This window comes from Puntigrus tetrazona, chromosome 14 (assembly GCF_018831695.1).
Source record: "Puntigrus tetrazona isolate hp1 chromosome 14, ASM1883169v1, whole genome shotgun sequence".
NCBI lineage: Eukaryota > Metazoa > Chordata > Actinopteri > Cypriniformes > Cyprinidae > Puntigrus > Puntigrus tetrazona.
This window is the reverse complement of record NC_056712.1, coordinates 14,873,026-14,891,543: the sequence shown is the minus strand read 5'-3', so window position 1 is coordinate 14,891,543 and position 18,518 is coordinate 14,873,026. Positions and strand designations below refer to the sequence as shown.

The window sequence follows — 18,518 nt, the reverse complement described above, 5'->3', positions numbered from 1 at the left end:
TTGCGGCTTCATGAATACATATTATATTGCGTGTAGTGAAATATTAATCCTCCCTAGATGAATGATGCAGATGGTGGAAGATGCCTTATTTGAATCCTTCATATGGATTTTTTTGTAATAATTAGTTATCAATCTTTGCAAAGCATGCACAAACGGGCACGCACTAGTACCTATGACTTTTTAACCTATTCAGCCACACACATTGAACAGAATACTTCAGGACCGATTTGGAACTAATGCACATGGCTGGACCAAATGTCACTCATTGGGACTCATTACAGCATCCCTGCTTCTTGGGAAAACGCATCAGACTTTTTAACTAATTAAGCAGCCCTCAGTGCCTTTAGTGTCCTCTACTCCGATTAACTTTAAGCCAGGGGCACCCCGGTATTACCAGGCATTAGCCACGTATCTGCACTTCAACCCCCTGCTGCAAACCAAGTGACTGATCGAGCTGTGACTTTACTCCCTTTCTTACTATTTTAAGTGTCCGTAAGCAACGGCGTTCACAGTAAAGACCATTTCACCTGGTGCCTTCAGCATGTGTCCTGCTGCGCACCAATCTTTGACCATTACTGCAGCTGACCAGAAGATTAAAGACTTCATTCCACATCCAATGTGACTACGGCCACGTACGCACTACAGCTCAATATAGATGTCACTCCTCTTTTGGGTGTTCACCTTAACGGCTTATTAAGGGAGTGACGGCCACATTTTTCAACCAGATTCACATTCCTAATAATGTGTTAAAATGCAGTAGTTCAAAAACTTTGGGGATTTATTTTTTGATTATTGTCATTTTAAAGAACTTAATCAGGAAGCATCAAAAGTGAGCGTTTGATTTTCACGTTAATATAAAAATATATATTTGTCAAATGCTTTTCCTTTGAACTTTTTACTCTTTTTAAAGAATCCTAAAAATATTAAGCGGTTTAGAAAATGTGTATAAAATGTTGCTTTGAGCACCAAATCAGAATATTTGATTGATGTCTTAAGTATCATGGGATGCTGAAGACTGGTGTAATAGATGCTGAAAATTCAGCTTTGCCAGAATAAGTGTTCATGTTAAACAGCGTGGCTGCTTTTTTTTTTTTTGTTGATTAAATAAATTATGTTTTGGTGAGCATAAATATGAAAAACATAAAAACAGACATACACTTCTGCTTAAATGGATGGATCTCTTGTTAAAATACAAATGGATTATACTGTTGGTGGCTGTGTCTTATTTAAAGCTATATGATATTAGTATTTGTCAAGCATTGTAGTTTTGAAAGTTGTATTTTGCATTTAAATTAGATCGTCACATCCATAATGTTGTAGTGTGCTAAATTTCTTGGTTTTCTGTAAAACACTGAAATACCAAAGTATGGTGATGAAAGTTAAGAGTTTGGAGGCTAGGTCAGTATTTGAGTTTATGCAAATGGATTACAAATAGTTTAAAGAAGGCTTTAAAGACAAACAGAGGAAAAAAAACTACTGGAAATTGTTTGTCATAGTCTCTTTTGTCAAGTATGATGCCTCAAAGAAGTTTTAATTTTTTTTTTTTTTTTTTTTGGATTACTTAAAATGTTGTGAATCGCAAAGAGGAATCATGGGTGAATTGATTTAAAAAAATAAAATGAACACAGAATCTGACTTGCTATAAATAAGCTTGCATCTTGGAGGTTTGGCATGTCGGATGACAGTAATCATGAGCATTGTAGTTCTATTACCAGGTGAAAAAACACTTCAGTGCAGGTGTTCTGGGTGTATTTTTGATCTAGTAGCCCAATTTCAGAATTGGTTCCAAAAGCCCCGGAGACTCAAAGAAGTGATTTCGGCCCATCACCCTTGAGGACCCAATCAATACATGCTGCCTTATATCGAGCCACTGACATCAAGCCATGGATTTGCTATTTTCCCCTCTGTCTCTCTTTCACTCTCGTGTCGGTGTGTTTATGTGCAGGATAAGACGTGGCCTTGTGTCATTCATTTCGACAGATGCTTCCTCACCCCCCTGTCAGCTCCCCGGCCTGCCAGGATATGTCTTTTTTTATACATTGAGTGATTAGAACGCCAAACAGGTCATGTATGGTAATGGCATTCTCTGTTGTTTCTGTCATAATGCCACTGCGTCCATTTAATATCACTAGTGTTGACAGCAACGCCTCTGTAATCCTTCAAAAGTCAACCCCCCTCTCCACAGACACGTAAAGCTGCGATACTCAGTCGTAAATCAGAATAGAGACCTAAAGCAGTGCAGAAGATGCACTAAAATAGTAACTTTTTATGAATCATTTTTTGAGACCGCTTCATCTAAAGAGCAATTGAGGTTGATGGTGTTCAGCACACATATAATAGGCCTACAAGAGAAAGCTTTGCTCTCTAATTGCTCCATGCTTGAGTTAATCATGCCTGAACCGCTTGAAAATAAGCTTCCATCGAGAGTATATCTGTTTTCATCACCCTCTTTTTATGTGCATTTGAAGTATCGCATCAGAAATGTGTGACGGAAATTACAAATGTAAAAAAAAGAAATCCCTTATGTTGCAAAAACGAAAAGGGGGAGGTGGTGCATATTTTGTATATGCATCTGAGAATAAAATGCAAATGACTCTCTTGTCATGTAATGTCGTCATATTTGGCAAACATGTGCCAATATCTAAATACAGTACTTCATACGGGTTTTGAAATAATTTGTGACAGAATGTCAAAATAAGGCATTGCCATCAGGAAGTGATGCTATCAACATAATGTCTCCCTTTTGGAGAGAAATGTCTCTGTGTGCCAAAGGAAGAATGACACACATTTTGTCTCCCTTTTGCCATCTTTCGTTCCCACTGCATTCGGCCAGTCTCTTACACGCACAAACAGTCTTTCAGGCCATATCAGAGAGTGCCAAGTCAAGAATAGGGCCTCTATGCCCCTCTTCCTCCAGCGGGCACCCCTCTGGATTGTGTGACCCCCGTGCCATTGTTCTGGCTGCCTGTCTGTTGGCTGACACAAGCAATAATCCTGAAATCTGGCCTCCCTCCAACCTCATTACAGCTCCTGCCACCATTGATCCTGCCCCCAGAGGCTTCCCCTCCGGTGACACTTCTCTCTCGCTCTCTCTTTTAACTCCGCTCTCTTTCTCTCTCTCTCTCTTTCTTTCTTTCTTTCTTTCTCTCTCTCTCTCTCTATTCCTCCCCATCAGCTTCCTTTTTCACTTGCTATTACTCTCTGTCTTTCACAGTTTTTTGTGTCATCTCTCTCTTTCTCCTGTTGTTTCTCCTTCCTTTTTCTTTCAGAGAGAGGTGACTCTCAGTCAGCACACCTGTTCTCATTCCCTCTTCCCTTTGGTTATGTTCATGGCGTCCATAGACTGTGACCTTCAAAGCAGATTTGTTTGTGAGTAGGCTGATGTAGGGGTAGATGATATAATGAATGTAATCTCATCATAATAATATCTATATTGATTTTGTTTGTAATATTGTAACATTGTGCAATATGTAATTTTTGTATTTTTATTATTATTATTATTTGGACAGTTATTTTCATAAAGGAGATTAGTTCAAAGTCCTTACATTGCAAATGAAGTTTGAGAGTGTTTTGATATTATATTTGACTCTGGACCACAAAACCAGTCTCCAGGTTGGCCATATTTATTAGCAGTAGCTAGCAATAAGGGTCAACAAGTATGGGTTAAAATTATTGTTTTGGAAAGATCATACTCCATGAAAATATTTAGTAAGTTTCCAACCATAAATATATCAAAATGTATTTTTTGTTTCATAATAATCATCGCTAAGGACTTCATTTGGACTTCATTTCAACTTTAAAGGTTTTTTTTTTTTTTTTGTGGCACTCTCATTTGTTTGTGAAATACTTGCATCTCAGCCAAATATTGTCCTTTCCTAATAAATACATGAACGAAAAGCTTATTTATTCAACCTACAGATGCTATATAAATCTCAATTAAAAAAAATTACCCTTAAGACTGGGTCACATGATCTGACCTCAGCACAATGTTTTTTAGTTGTTTTTTTTTTTTTTTTTTCAGTGCAAGCTGTGTATTTTACCTTGTGTTGGCGGTGGATGTTGAGCATTTGCTTTGTGCTAAATTGGTACGTTTAAGAAGTCTTTTTATTTACCAAAAATAAAAATGTGTGGAAATTGAAAACGTGATAGTGACAGAACATAAATTGTTAAAGCTTGAAAAATGCTGAGACATAGCTGTTTTTGGCAGTATAAATGAAAGGCAAGAACTTTAAGAAACAATATAAGGGTCAAACAGCAGATCTGGTTGAGAGGGAGAGTGTGACGTAGAAAACGAGGAAATCCAGTAAAACAATGAGAAATGGCCAAAACGGGAAGAGTAAGAGGTATCAGGAGACTGATCTGGAGCTTGTTCCTGTGTCTGGCTGACTGTTTGTTGGCGTCTGTGTAGCTGAGGCGTGACTAGCCTGCAGTTAATGAAATTAGTGCAGAGGGAGGCAGTGCGTCGACGAGGGAATACTATGAGAAGATCACGTACAGAAATGTGTGTCAGACACTGAGCCTGAACGTCACTGTCTCTAGAGGGAAAGAGATGAGATATGGAAGGAGCACTGTGCAATGAAAGCCACTCTGCAGTGTGAAATGCAAGATTACTTTAGATATAATAGGAAACTCCTCCTGGAACTGAGTAAGGGTTTCAACAAAGATTATGATTCTGCTCGGTTGTGATTACTGTGCAGTATTAATAATGCACGGATACAGAAAACTGCCAGTTTTATTGTTTTGTTACGTATTACACAAGCAGCCCGACAGCCAAATAAGCTGATGTCAAAAACATGCTGTCTTAAGTTCTCTTATCTTTTAGGATTTCAAGGGTTCAGAGGAAATTATCACTATTTTTCACTTTGTTCTAGAATACTGTATCCCATATAACAATATACTGTAAGAAGCTAAAACATGTTAATAAATGGCACGCAAGACTTCGTGAATGATGAGAAACAAATAGTTGAATCTGATTCTGTTTTTGTTTTTACACATTTAATGAATGTTTGCAGGAAGGATTTCTGGTTTATGATAAAGTAAGTGCTGCACTGAGGTGCACGGGCTTTTAGGTTCATTTTAGTGGTGCATCCATGACATCATTGTCCTTTATTCATTCTCCAGTTTGTTCTCAGTAGGGGTGTGAAAAACAGAATAACTGCATCAGTCACTGTCTCCTCACTCTGAGCCTACGACCCTCCTTTCTCCCAGCTCCTACTGCAGTCATTAATTATACAAGTTCTTGTCCTTAATGTGGTGGAGTATCGGATCAGATGGGAAGCCCTTTTAATCTGCAGACTTATTTTGGTGTTGGTTTTCCATGCAAAGATATTGAAAATCCTCTGTAAATATGTTCCGATCTTCTGCTTAAAAAAAATCGGGTCCCTAATTGCCCTTAACAAGATACTTGCTGTCAGTCAAATGAAGGGACATGACAAACAAGTGAACCCAATCTCATGGTAATCTTGACAACCAAGATACTTAATGGCTCCAGAGAGTTTTCGGTTTGATCACATTTATGAAAGGAAGATACAGCTTTATGAAACGAACTGCATCCGTAGCTGTAGCACTGGGTTCTTTGAGAAACTAAACAAGGAAATTTTCCATTACAACCAAAAACCGACTTCTTTGGTTACATTCTTTGTGCCAATCTTGTGCTCTGCTGCCGAGGACAATGATGGGAGTGCTTTTGTTTTTACTCTGGTTGATGTGTGTATGTGCTGTCTATGCAAGGGCCATGCTCAAAGAAACTTTACCCAGAAGAAGCGTATTTGGTATAAAAATACTCACCATGTTTGTTTGTTTTTTGTTTTTTTTTGTTACTGTTTGCGTGGAATGGCTAAACGACACCCTGGTATTTAGTGTGACGTCTAAACTGGCACGTAATTATAGCCATGTTTTTGGTAAATTAAAAGAATGTCTTTTGAAGTAATAGAAATGTTTTGTAAATGCCTTTTTGTTTAATGCATATTTAACTAAAAATATACATTTTCATAAAATGCTGAATGGTTAAAGAACTGTATTTTCAGCTTCATTAATTAGTAGTGTTTACAAATGTGCCTGCCATGTTGTAATTTTTGTAAATTTAAATAAAATAAGTATTTTTGCTAATTTAGCTACTTTTTCTTATCAGTGCTGTAGAAATTGTATAATGCGTGTATAAAAATAAACTCTATAAGTGCTGCTTTTAGGACTGTTGCTTTTTTTCAATTTTTTTCAATTACGCCCCATGATTTGGTGATTGCCCCCAGCATGCCGTTGTCGTGCCCTTCGTCTCACCTCCGGTTCCTGCTGTCGTATTTCCCCCGGCCAGCTGTCTCTGCTCGGGTTCAGGCTGGGTCTTGACCCCAGCCGCTCTGCCCTGCCAAGAGATGCCAAACATTTCCAGCTTATACATTTTCTCTGCACTGCTTTAGCTTTCCGTTTTCTGCCTACGCAAACAAGGACGGCGATTGAAGTTTTAACTTTAATGATCGGACCTAATTTACACCCCTGCAGCACCTCATGGCTTATTTACAACTCACCTCACCAAGAATAGACGGTAAAACAGGGGAAGCCCTTAAGACTTGACTGCAAATTCAGTGGACACCTGTTGAAGATGCCTGTGAAATTTATACGAGCCGTTTCGATGTTTGCTGCTATTGTTGTCATGGTGTCCATTTTAACTGTAGCCTTAATAGCAACAGTGTGTATCATTTGGTCCCGTTTCATTCCCACGGTTGGATTACATTAGCACTGTTGGAGCAAGCATCTGCTGCTGTTTACTGGCCAGTCATGCCTCATAACCAGCACCTCTAGAGCACTAGCAGGATTAGCACCGGTATCACCAGATGAAGTTCAGGCTCCAGCTGGGTAACCTATATAAGCCTGTGCTATTGGAAAGTTCCTTCTGAGCCTCAGGGAATCCAATAAGCTTCTCATCTTGCGCCATCATTTGGGTGGCCCGTTGCATAACTTGCCTGGGATGGCTGGACATGTAATGTGTGGTGGCTTGTTGATCAAAACATTGAGGGGGAGGTTAGGAGGACTAATTTTAGTAACCTTCATCTTTAGCTGAGAACTAGCAAAAGGATAGTGCAACAGGAAGTACGAGCAGTGAAATAGGATGATTACATGTATTATGACAGGAATATTTGGGGCTATTTGCATGTAATTGTTTTACCTTGAGAAAAAATATTCCTGTGAAGGAAAAATTGGTGGATGAAGGGGTCCCACAACATAAAAACTGGGCTATTTCTGTGCTGGATTCCTTTTAAAGCTTCTTGTGATATTGTTTTTTTTTTTTTTTTTTTTTTTTTTAATGACGCAGCCACACTTCCATTACTTTCCTGTTTTGACACATAGCTTCCTCTTTGTTTAGTTTGTTATTTTTGTGATTTATTCATATACAATAATATTTATACATTTGACATGGCTGTTTTATTTCATTTTTTTTTTTTTTTTTTTATATATTTCTATTTGATTTATTTTTGATTCCGTTTGAGTAATTCTAGTACTTCAGTTTATACTTATTTCAGTTGATTGCCAAAGCCTCATTTCTTCAGTTCTAGGTTTTCTTCGAATATTCTAATTTATTTCAGCTTTATTTAAATTAGGAAATTTCTATTTTTAATAGTTTAATTTTTTTTTTTTTAATTCAAAGTAAAACTGGCTAATTCAAAGCCTAAAACTCAGCTGGGATTTAAATGCTCTGTTTGTCAGGGTTCTTCAGAGCCAACGAATGAATGAGTTGTGCAGGATCTTGTGGATATCGACGTAAGCAGATGCGTTTACTTTTAATCCCTTTTCCAGCGTGTTGTCATTTAATTCTCGGAGAATACGAACTTACCAGCAAAAGCCTTTGAAAGCTTCTTATCAAATTTCCGTCTTTAGATTTTGCAATCAAGATGCAGGGCAGTAGTTTCCTAACGGAGCTGTATGACTGCGATATCTGAAAGTTGTGTTTGTGTAATCTAAGAATTCAAGTTTACACTAGATTATGAGAGCCAGAGTACTCTGGCATCAATATATCTGTAATATTGCAGCTTTTTTATTTTCAGCTATTTTTGAAAACACAATTTTCAGTGTTTTTTTTACGTTTTGGGATCAATTAGTGGGGTATCTTTTGTGGGTTGATTTTAGATTAAATCAGTAACTATTTTGACAGATACAAGAGTTTAGTAAATTTAGTCGGGGCAGTATTCTTGAGACCGATTCAAACCATTGTGCATGAATCTGTCTTTTTAAACTGAGGTAAAAATTTCCCACACAAATTTTGCTCACGTTCAAGTTGGTCCTTTATTTGGACTCCCATAACTGTTGAATGACACTGGTGTTTTACCGCCCTGAGTGAGCTGTCATTAGTCCTCCACTGTTTCAACCCAGGAGCAGGTGTAGACAAGAATGTCTCCTAAGCAATTGATGTGTTTTGTTGTTGGATGTAATAATGAACATAGCGGTCGTCATTTACTTCTGACATCTGAGCCGCTGCAGACTTAGTGTATTACATTTGTCTTTGAAGGGAATGCACTCTGATCTGCCTAAATACGTCTATGTTTGTGCAAATTATTCATGATCTAGCCTGACAGAAGAAGTAAGTATACGTTTTTTTTTTTTTTTTTTTTTTTTTAAACTTTCCTAATAACATTCTAGCTAGCAAGTTAGCAGCTAAAGTAAACAGTCTATCCGAGAATGGCTCATCACGGAAGAGGGACGTGAGGCGATCCAAGCTCATTAGCATTTAAAGAGACATGCAGCAAAACAGGCTGCTGTGTGCAGAGCTGTTTTTGACAAGGTTAAAAGGTTGTTGTTTTATGCTACCATTAAGAAGTAGCCATTTAAAACTGTAAAGAATCATATCAACTTGTGAAAAATTGGCATCTGATGACCTGCTTTAAATTGGGCTCACTCTCAATGATGGTTTTTACATGCAAAAAAAAATACAATAAAAAAAATCCAGACATGAGTGAGAATTCTTGCCCTTATCCTCTAATTGTCAGTTTGACCAAAATGTGCATCATCTCACATTCTCGTAAGCTTGGGCCTCCCTCCTCACTTAACTCTGTAATATCAACTTCCAAATGTGAGAGAGCTTTGAGATCAGAGCCTCTGGTCACCCGTTAGCCTCCTGACTCATAGCCCACGTGTGTCCATGCCATCCGGAATTCCTCTTTTCACGTTTTCCTCTCTGCCGCTGTATGTCATGTATCTCCTCAGCTCTCCATCCTTTCCGCCTCACTGCTCACTGTACTACGCCTACAGAGAGCACCCTCTATCTCAGCTGGGAAATCCCTCCTGTTTGAACCAGACTCTTTCAGCCCTAAAGAGCAGTTCTTTTTTTTTTTTTTTTTTTAACTCGTGTTTATAATCCCTTAAGTACTCGCGCTTAATTGAAAACCCTTGGCCTTGATCACTACAGCCTCCCCCCTCAGCTGCTGCCCTCAGCACATGTCATTACGCATATTGTGAATCATGGCTCTTAGATTAATGATTCATGTCTGTTTTTTTCCTCTCGCTCTCTTACTATCTGCGTTATTTTTATTCATCGCCACGGCTGGATAGATGACAGAAAGGAGTGAATGTGATCGCGGACATATCGGTTGACTCATATCGCAAAACAACAAGGGAAGCGTAAAAGCATGCAGAACAATGTTTTCGTATCATTTTGAGTCTTGCACGTCTCTGATAAACAGGGTAAACGTGTGCAGTAACCCCCCAAACGCATTTCTCTAGGAGTCTGCATGACACAGTTTTGTTATTTGTGGTTGTTTATTTCTGTGGCGCCTGCAGCCCTTGTTGTCGGTGTAGCCATGAGGGTGGCGCCGGTGAGCTAATCAAACGCAGTTTGGAGCTCCGCCAAAGTTACCTCAAATTTACAGCTCGATGAGAATGATGCTCTGTTAGGGCCAGACCGGTCATAACTGACCGCCACAAATAAAACACTTTTTGAAATGCGTGTATTCAAGTTTATTCAACAATCACAGATTTTTATATTACTGTATTTCTGAAGGAAGTATATCTTCAGAAAATATACATACATACAGTGACGAGTCAGTTGCCTCTCCCCTAATTATCATCATCACCCCGTCCTTTATTTGCTGCCCTTCACCAGGCTCCTGACAGGAGTGTGTGTGTGTGTGTGTGTCCGTCCGGTCTCTTCCCCCGTGCATTGAGGGAATCCCCATGCTGCCTTAGATGCGAGCCATCGGACGATGACCGCACCCGTTCACAGATGACAGGCCGGGATACTGGGCTGTTTATCCCCTCAAGGGCCGTTTGGGCCAAACCAGGAAAAGCTATGGGAAGAATCACACCCCGGACCAGAGAGTGGAGTGCGTGCGGCTCTTACTGGGACCCTTTCCCCTTAAACACTGCCCAACAACATTGTGTTTCCATGTTTTATAGGGACTCTCCATAGGTGTAATGGTTTTTATACTGTACAGACTGTATGTGTTATTGTCCTACACCAACCTACCCCTTTCAGGAAACTACTCACATTTTTTTACTCGCATTCAAATTTAATTATGTATGTTTTATAAGCTTATTTCCTCCTAGGGACCTAGAAAATTTCCCCCACAAGGTCAAAATTTGCTGGTATTCCTATCCTTGTAGAGACATTTGGTCCCCATAACATTAGAAATGCCAGGTACACACACATTTCAAATAATTAGACATACTTAAACACAGAATTTGGTAACGATAAAACAAAGATGTTAATAATTATTAAACTTTTAATAAATTGAGGTTAAGTTGTACAAGTTTCATTAGACATACAACATTTTTGGTCATAACACTTCTGTACATCTGTATAAAGCAGAAGTGATGTTAGCTAGTGGAGAATTCAAACCACCATGGCAGTTTTTGTGCTTGTTTTTGTTTTATTTTGTCTTGTCATGTGTTTGTGTATGCTTGCTTCCTGTAACATGTTATCGGCTGCACTGCGTCATCGCACATGGTTGCACAACACAAACTTGTGTTTACAAAAAATATCTTGTAAAAATCTGTGAAACCAAAAGTGACAGATCAAGGTGAAGTATTATCTGTACCACTAGCATCAGGAACATGAAATTGCAAGCATTTTTCTTTAACACTCACCTTGTATTGCATTGGTTGGTCAAACAGAGTTGCTCAGGACGCTCAACCTCCACTCCCTTTATAGGCAAAATATCGCTCTGTTTGTATAACTCCCCAAATTCATTAAACTGCACACTGATGAAGAACATGCGCTCATCTCACACCTCAGGCTGTTAAAAACAAACAGTGCATTCATGATTTTGGGTTCTGCATCCACAGGCTTGTAAATTGGATTTAAGTTGAACAACAGAGTTTTCTGGTCATGTTTGCTTTTAAATGAGGTCAAAAGGTTAGAAGTAAAGGCCGGTACGACAGCACACCATTTTCTGTTCGGTGCTCCAGTTTGAATGCATTTAATCTTATGTTGCTCTCATTCTCATATTGCCTTCCGCTGTTGTTTTAATAACAGCGATCCCTTAGATGAGCATAGCCAATTTACTATGTGCCATATGCATTATTTATCAGCACAACTATTAATTATTTATTGAGCACTGTCATGAATGGGGCTGTTGTGTTTACTCACAGAGAGTCATTTCAATGAGAGGGGCATTGTGTGCTTCTAGATGTAGTCAAGCTGGATCCTATTCCAAAGCTTACATGCACGAGGGAGAAGGCTTGTTCTCCTGTTGTTTTATTTATATATATATATATATATATATATATATATATATATATATATATATATATATATATATATATATATATATATATATATATATATATATATATATATATATATATATATATATCTCTGACTGTATAATGTTTTAATATATTATAATATTGTTTGATTTTGTGAAATTGGAAATTGGCAGAATTTGAAAGCTGGAACTTTATTTTTCGTATCAAAAATAGTTTCACAAATAGCTCTGTCCTTTTCACACATATTGCACAGCAGCAATTACGGGTCTCTGTTCCTCCGTGTCTTCAGCTTTGTTTAATGTTCACACTGTCTAGTGTCTCTTGTTTTACTTCCTCTTTCACTTTTTTTTTTTGCTTCATCACACACAAACAAACACCAAGTAGGTTCAGTTATTTAGCCTTGACCTCTTTGTCAAGTATGCCACAGTAATGTTCATTATGTAAGGCATATGTTATATAATATGTATATGTATATGTATATATGTGTATATGTATATGTATATGTGTCTCACAGCTTCAGCCGTGTTGTGTTCAGCCATGCTTATGTCGAGCACACAGAACCAGTAAACTCTGTTACTTTAGGAATTTCCTATTACAAAGTGTGTTGTTAAGTCTTAAGCAATTATTCTGTGTACGTGTTTTGACTTGGCACACCCTTCACTGATGATGATTTTACACAATGTACTGTCACCTGCCCAGATTCTTCTGATAAAACAAGCAGGTATAAGGGCGTTTCTGTTGTTTTGATTTTGCTTGTCACTGTTCTGCAGGAAGATTAAATAAAAGTACTTAAATTCATTTGTGCCATTAACTTCATTGACTGAAGCATCAACTGATTTCATTTGATTGTGGTTCCCTTTTTAACAGCAATCTTTTTATTATTTTTTTCCAAATTGTTGGACTGTGACCTTCCAGTCATGCCTGTTAAAGGTTTAGTTCACCCAAAAATTTAAATTTCCATGTTTTATCTCTAGGTTTATCCATATTTTACCTTAAGGCATTCTAGGTGTATATGACAAAAAAAAAACGCCTTGCTTTCACTTATCCTAGCTCTCATAGGTGAAACCCGATCCAGCGAATGTCATGGGATGTGGGCATAGCGTAAGCTCTGGTGATAAGTGACAAACGTGGAAGTGCAACAGAGAGGGAACAAAACAAAACACCAGTCACAAATCAGAAGTACAAAATAAGGATTTGTGAAGAAACTTATATTTACATTTATAGTTCATGTGTTGTTTATATGTCCGATATGATCCTCCAGGAAGGCAGTCTTGTGCAAAAAGATGTATGACTGCTAGTGGAACTGTTTATGTAAGTTTTTAAATGTGGATGCACATTTTAATATGGATGGATACAGTTAATATAACTACTATTAGACTTTGACAAAAATTCCCCGCCAATGCCATTATAAAGCTTGGAAGACAAAGACAATTTGTAATATAACACTATTAGATTCGTCTGAAAGAAGAAAGTCATATACACCTAGGATGCCTTAAGGTAAAATATGGATAAATCAAGCTGTAAAACATTGAAAATACTTTTTTTTTTTTTTTTTTTTTTTTTTTTTTTTTTTTTTTTGGGGAACTAAGGCCGTTATAATTTGTATTTTCCTGCAACGAGATGATAAAATCACAGTTTCTGCAGTAAACTCATTGTGAGAGACATACACGAGAGCCATGTTGCCGCTGTAGCTGGGTTATGCTGAGGAAAAATCATACCCCTTCATTTGTAGTGTGGTTCCAAAAAATCTTCATTCAAAGGGCTATCTGGCCTTTCCCCTTACCCCTACCCCTCCAATCAAAAGAAAATGAAGACACCCGTACCCATTCACGTGAACGCGCAAAATGGGTTAGAACTGGGCCTAAACCTTTAATAGCCATGACTGGATAGTCATAGTACAACAATTTGGATGCTCTGAGGGCGAGTAAAACATATACATATAAACTAATTTAAATTTTTGCGTGAACTAACCTACTAACTAATTTTATGTGAATAAGAATTTGGTGAACGTTGGCAAGTTGTATGGGTGCCACAAAAGTTTTCTTTTTTTCTTCCAAGCTCTAAATTAGTTGCAAACTGCATTAACTTAAGCCAGTAAAAATGTGGCCTGTAATAGACTGAGCAAGTAATATCACTGTGTGTGTGTGTGTGTGTGTGTGTGTGTGTGTGTGTGTGTGGATGCCTGCAGGCGAATCTGTTTGAGCTGCCCTTCTTTCACTCATCTGTTCCCTTGGGCTCAGTGTGCCTGTAATATCACACAATTCTCTTTCCACTGGCTGTCACCACACCAGCCCTAATAATGACTTAATCTACCTGGAGATCTGAATTCTAGGGACCAGGACATATCATCATTTATAGTTACAAGATGTGTGTATAATAATAATTATAATAATAATAATAATAATAATAATAATAATGCATAAGTAAATGTCATTAGCTAAACCAAAGGAGTCACACGCTTCAGAAAAGCCTTTAGCAGTTATAGGTCAAGTCTTTAGCTCCTCAGGGTCTGTCACTTGTTAAAGATGTAATCTTTATTGTAATCTTGTTAAAGGCGATTTGTTTTCAGTGGCTGGGAGATCTGATCTGTCATGGTAAAAATAGCTGTAATTTAAAAAAAAACAAAACAAAGGCTGATATTTCATAGTAGATAAATGCTCCTTTTTGCATGCATTATATTACATTTTGCTTTATTCTTCTGTCGCTCTCTCTTTTTTTCCCTTCTTGCCTCAGGTTATGAAAAGACAGAAGACACTTCGGAAAAGACTTCTTTAGCAGACCAAGAAGATTCCAGACTTATTTTTATCAACCAGCCCCAGTTTACCAAGTTCTGCAGTAACCGTGTCAGGTATGTGTGTTTCCGTGTGCATTGTACACTCTTCGGTTTCCTCAAACAAAAGCTGAACAGGCCTTCATTTTGACCATGGGGATGACGGACTTTAAGATGGTGAATGAAGCGAGTGAAATTTTGTTTATTAAAAACTTGTTCAATACAAGGAGGCAGGGGCAGCTAATATCTGAAACTGACTGGATCACACCCTGAATTACTTTAAGGCGCAGCTCATCAAAAAATTAAAATTGTGTTATTATTTACTTACCCTCAAAAGACCGGTTAAATGAACTGATTTGAAATGAGAAATATTTCCGCATTTGTAAAGTTTGTAAAGATGCTTTTTCTGCCATCCTGCAATGAGAGAGCATCCAGACATCAGGTCACTCAGACTGCAGACCTTCAGTATTAAAAATCCAAGAGCATCTATTTGATTAGTTCCATCTAGTGATCATAACGGCCACTGCAGTCTAACAAGACCATAATTACTCACTAATAATGCCATACTTTGATTAATTCAGTAAAAAAAAATGGTGCTGCCGAGTCTGGTCTGTAGTTTTAGGCTAATGACTCATCATTAGTTTTAAACCAGTCCAGGATAATGTTTGCATTCCCGCAGGTTAAGAGACTAGGGCAGGGCTGTCCAAACTCGGTCCTGAAGAGTCTAGCTCCAACTTGTGTCGAACAACATACTTTGACCACGTTGAGAGCTGTGTGTATTAGATTTAAACCTGAACTGTAGGTTAAGTTCAAGTTGTTACCCTCAGCAGATCTTCACAATTTGAGCTTATCAACCAAACTGCTACCCAAAGCATTCCTGTTGAACTGTACAAACAAGACTAGCAAACCAGTCTACAAGGAAGAGGGATCGCATTGCATTTCTCTTGAACAAAGTACTAACATGAGCTTTACCTAAACAAATACAACATTCTGGGGGTGGAAATAGAGGGCCTGCTTAGCTGTATCAAATTACACAATTTGAAACCTTAAACATTATTATATCTCCTAACACAAAAACCAAAAAAGTGTGTTTGCTCCTCACACTGTAGACAAAATGGCTGTTGACGCTTTGGTAAATATTCCACTGCCAACAATGCCACGACCTTCTCTCCATTAAAATGATTAACAGCACGTGGTTAAACCCTGAGGTGCTTGTTGATGAGCAGAACACCACAGTGACTGCCTGATGAGCCAGTCAACCCTCGTGTGCCATACATGTTTGTTTAAAAGCATGATGACGCCAAGTAGTGCTAAACGAGCAGAGCGTGTGGGTAAAGCAGCCGGCTGAGGTTTAGAAGCAGGCCTAGATCTGGTTTCTGGGGTCGTGTAGAGGAAATGGGAGGAGAGACGCAGGTCAGCTCCCTCTGCACCGCCGTGAGAATGCTGTCTGCTGGGACGTCATGTTGAGTTCACAATGTCCATCAAACTGCTTGTTGTTATTATTAAATGGGCTTTGCTTTGGCAACCACTTTCAATAAAGAGTATTTATTTATTTGTTTTTGTGGCCATTTTATTGAATTTTAGAAAAAAGGTCTTATGTGTGTTAAATGATGAGTATGCTCTCCTCCGTGAATTTGAATTGCCGGCAACTTGGGAAAGTGTTTCTTTTATCTGAAGAACAGCAAGAGCAGCTGCTAGTCGCTGTTAGCCACCTGACGCCACTACACTGAGCAAAAGCTGAAAACTAGCCAAGAGAAAGTGGAGAAAAGGGAGAACGACAGGCCCTTGACAGAACTTTCCATCTCATACGGTGCTGCTAATTGCTGTGCTACGGTGTGCTGTGTGCCTTGGTCTGATAAGGATCTCTGTGAAACATAGAGGCAGGGAGAGGACTCGTATCGCTTTCCATGTTAGAAATGTTCACTGTCTCAGTCTCTCCAATTTGCTGAATTTTTTGTTCTGTATTTTGTATTGTAGTCATTAATACAAAACAAAATGCTAATATTCTATAAATAAGCCAAAAGTATTGAGTCACCCCCTTCTAATATCCATGAGTACAAATCTTAAAGTATATAATGATATTCTATGTATTTGTGTGCTCTTTTTATTATTATTAATCTATTTTAAATACTTTTAAGTTGCTGAGGGATTTTTTTTTTTAATATAACATTTAATTTTATTATATTCAGTATTTTCTTACGTGTATTTTTATTATTATTATTATTATTATTATTATTTATTTATTTGTTTATTTTTAATTTTTTATTATTATTATATTTAGTGCGGTCAAATGATTAATCTCATCCAAATATTAAACTTAAATGTTCTAAAAATTCTGAGAATACTGCATTTTATCCACTTACATTTTATTTTTTTTATTTGTTGCCTTTATTTATTGCTTTATGTATTAATCATTAGGAATACTGTGTTTTATTGTATTATGTTGTATTTTATCTTATGTTTAGTATTGATTTATATATTAGTGAATACAAATTTTTTTTGGATTGGCTGTTCTTTTGGTAAGTAGGTGGATAAAGAGGCAGGTGTCAGGGTTCAGAGTGGGATGTTTATCTCAGTCTAAAGTGGCCTCGCTGTCTTGGGCCTAATGTGAGTGTAAATCAGTCGGCAGTCTGAGATATGGAGGCTCTGGCAAGCTCCCACCGTAGTTTACTCAAATTCAGAGCTCTTTACCGCCCAGTCTCTCTCTTCCTCAAACTTAGCTGTTCTTTATGGTCATTAACTGCCTCTTTCAATCACTCTCTGTGTGTTTATGCTCCTGTCTCAGGCTGGCACTGAAGCTAACTCTGGGTGTGGTAAGGAGAGAGAATTTGAATCCTTCTGGTGATCAAAGTTATGCTTCATGGTTATCAATATCACAATGGTAAACTGTGTAATAACAAACTAATATAATAACAAAAAATGGCAAAATGTGAGAGATTAATAAAAATGCTGTCAACCCAGTCTGCGGAAGCTGTCAGGTGGTTTTATATTGTGTTCAATGTTAGGTCACATTTTTAACTTTCTCTCTCTTTTTCTCTCCAGCACTGCAAAGTACAATGTTCTCACATTCTTGCCTCGGTTCCTGTACTCTCAGTTCAGAAGAGCAGCAAACTCATTTTTCCTGTTCATCGCACTTCTGCAGGTAAGACTTCAGAGTTGGTCTCCAACCTTCCTCCCTCAGGGCAAGTATACTAAGACAAGATGGAGAGATTAGGGCTGTCAGCTCTCAGTGTCGCAGATAAACATCCGTCTGTGGATTCCCTGACCCTCTGTGATCAGATAGCGGCTTTCTTAAGTAGACAAGACTGACTGAACAGCAGGGTGGAATCGAACTCTTGTTCAGACCAATCAATCGAGCAAAGTGGGAAAACCTTAATGATATAGTGGGTTACATTAAAACGTCCCCAAAACTCACACACACATACACAAATATATGATTTGGAGCCTTTTGATAGAAATCGTGCTTTTTATAATTTTTTTATTGCTTTTAAAATTGCGCAGTGGATACCTTTTACAAATGCTTCAAAAGATTTACATTTTCAATAAATATCGTCCTTTATCAAAGGATCCTGAAAAATGTAATACGAAAAGTTTGAGCAGCAAATCAGCACATTAAAATGATTTCTGAAGGATAAGTAATGGCTTTTGCATCACAGGAATAAATTACATTGAAAAGTGTTTTTTAATAGAATGTAATTTATTTAGCAACATTTCAGTTTTTAATTTTTTTTTTTTTTTTTGAATCAAATAAATGCAGCCTTTGTGAGCATGAGAGGCTACTTTTAAAAACATAAAAAAAAAACCTTTGAACAGTTGTGTACTGTATACAGTATATTGAAAGCTAAACAGATTTTGGCTGCACTGCTTCAGCATCTGTGTAATTACCACACGCTGCAGTCACCGAGGGCTCCAGAGTGCTATAAACACGCTGTTCCTTTAGAGACAGGACATATGATGAATCCACCCCCAGCAACCCGACGTGACCCTGTGAATGCACTGCACAATTAGCGCCTTTGTTTTAATGTAGCTCAATCGATGACCTGGAGGAAGAGAGATG

At 37.9% G+C, this 18,518-nt stretch overlaps 1 protein-coding gene across 6 annotated transcripts in view; it reads left to right on the top strand.

Moving 5' to 3' along the window:
* The window catches only part of atp8a1 (ATPase phospholipid transporting 8A1), a 106,065-nt gene that overhangs the window by 5,883 nt on the left and 81,664 nt on the right, over nucleotides 1-18,518 (top strand). For all 6 annotated transcript variants that reach the window (XM_043256768.1, XM_043256770.1, XM_043256766.1 and 3 more), the window contains exons 2-3: nucleotides 14,425-14,539; nucleotides 17,504-17,603. In XM_043256768.1, coding sequence (XP_043112703.1) covers nucleotides 14,425-14,539; nucleotides 17,504-17,603 — 215 coding nt within the window. The remainder of the gene's footprint in view (nucleotides 1-14,424; nucleotides 14,540-17,503; nucleotides 17,604-18,518) is intronic.